The 1,288-nt window shown below is 68.7% G+C and overlaps 1 protein-coding gene across 1 annotated transcript in view; it reads left to right on the top strand.

Moving 5' to 3' along the window:
- Positions 1-447: 447 nt before the first annotated feature.
- MNEG_12984 (hypothetical protein) overlaps positions 448-1,288 on the top strand; it is a gene marked incomplete at both ends in the record, with an annotated part of 1,873 nt that continues 1,032 nt past the window's right edge. Inside the window, 2 exons of the mRNA XM_014038545.1 lie at positions 448-672; positions 1,050-1,132. Of these exons, the coding sequence (XP_013893999.1) occupies positions 448-672; positions 1,050-1,132 (308 nt within the window). The remainder of the gene's footprint in view (positions 673-1,049; positions 1,133-1,288) is intronic.

Raw genomic sequence — 1,288 nt, 5'->3', positions numbered from 1 at the left:
CCCCGGCAGGGCGGCCTGCGGCGCGCGCCGCTGAGCGGCGGCGTAAAGACCGCGACAGACCGCTATGACCTGCCGTCCCCAAACGTGGCAGTCAGGAACCTGGTCGAGCAGGCGCAGTTTGCCCACCTGTGCACCATCATGTAAGCGGACGCCTCGCGCCGCGACGGGGCCGCCGGCGCAAGCATGTTCTTGACGCGGGCGGCAGTGACGTTCAGAGACCGAGCGGATTGCTGCCATAGCAGGCTGTGGAGGCCGCTCGCTCGGACGGACAGGAGGAAGCCGGGCGCGGCTGCCGCCACACTGGCAGCGCCTGCCCGCTGCCCTTCGGGCTGGCCGTCCCTCTGCGTAGTCGAGGCGCCAGGGCCGGGCGCGGCCGCGCCCGCCGCCCCGCCGCCGCCCCATCATCATCATCTGATCCCCCCCTCGGCGCCCCTCCCCAGGTCCCACATGCACCACCGCCGCGCCGGCTACCCCTTCGGCACCCTAGTAGACTTCGCGACCGACGGCGCCGGCATGCCGATCTTCTGCCTCAGCCCGCTGGCCATCCACGCGCGCAACCTGATAGAGGACAGCCGCTGCAGCCTGGTGGTGCAGATGCCCGGCTGGACGGGGCTGGCCAACGCGCGGGTGACGATATTCGGGGACACGTACCGCCTCCCGCCGGAGATGCAGGTGGGAGGGCGCGCGGCGGGAGCCCGGCAGTGTGGGTGTGCAGAGGAGGGGGTTTGGGGGCGTGCGCGTGCATGCATGTGAGCGTCTGCGCATGTGTGAGGGCGTGTGTGATTTTTTGGGGGGTCGGAGCGCTTGGTAATTGCCAGGCTACACACCACTTGCTGCCCTGCTCGACCGCCTGCTGCTGCCGGCCCTTGCCCATGAGAGGACCTCCGCCGGGCAGCAGGCCGCACCCAGTGGCCCCGCCCATGCCAGCCCTGCACAATACTGTCAGCCACCCCCTGCCGGACGCGCCCTCACGCCCTCACCTCAACTGCCGACCCCAGCCCCGCCGCTCCACCCCTGAAAAATATCCCGCCTCGATGCACCCACCCCAGGCGGAGGCGCGGGAGATATTTCTGGCAAAGCAGGCGAACGAGCGCAAGGACAGATGGGTCCTCGGGTCATTCCTTTTCTTCAGGTGCGTATGTGTGTGTGTGTGTGTGTGTGTGTGTGTGTTTTGGGGGTGTGTTTATGGGGTGGGGGGGTTGGCAGGGTGCGTGTGTGTGTGTGTGGTGGTGGTGGGGGGGGTGGGCATAGAAAGAAATCCCTGTCCGCGGCCTCAACAGGGGCGGGG

Source organism: Monoraphidium neglectum (genome assembly GCF_000611645.1).
Source record: "Monoraphidium neglectum strain SAG 48.87 unplaced genomic scaffold scaffold03555, whole genome shotgun sequence".
Lineage (NCBI taxonomy): Eukaryota > Viridiplantae > Chlorophyta > Chlorophyceae > Sphaeropleales > Selenastraceae > Monoraphidium > Monoraphidium neglectum.
This window is presented reverse-complemented; position numbering and strand designations above follow the sequence as displayed.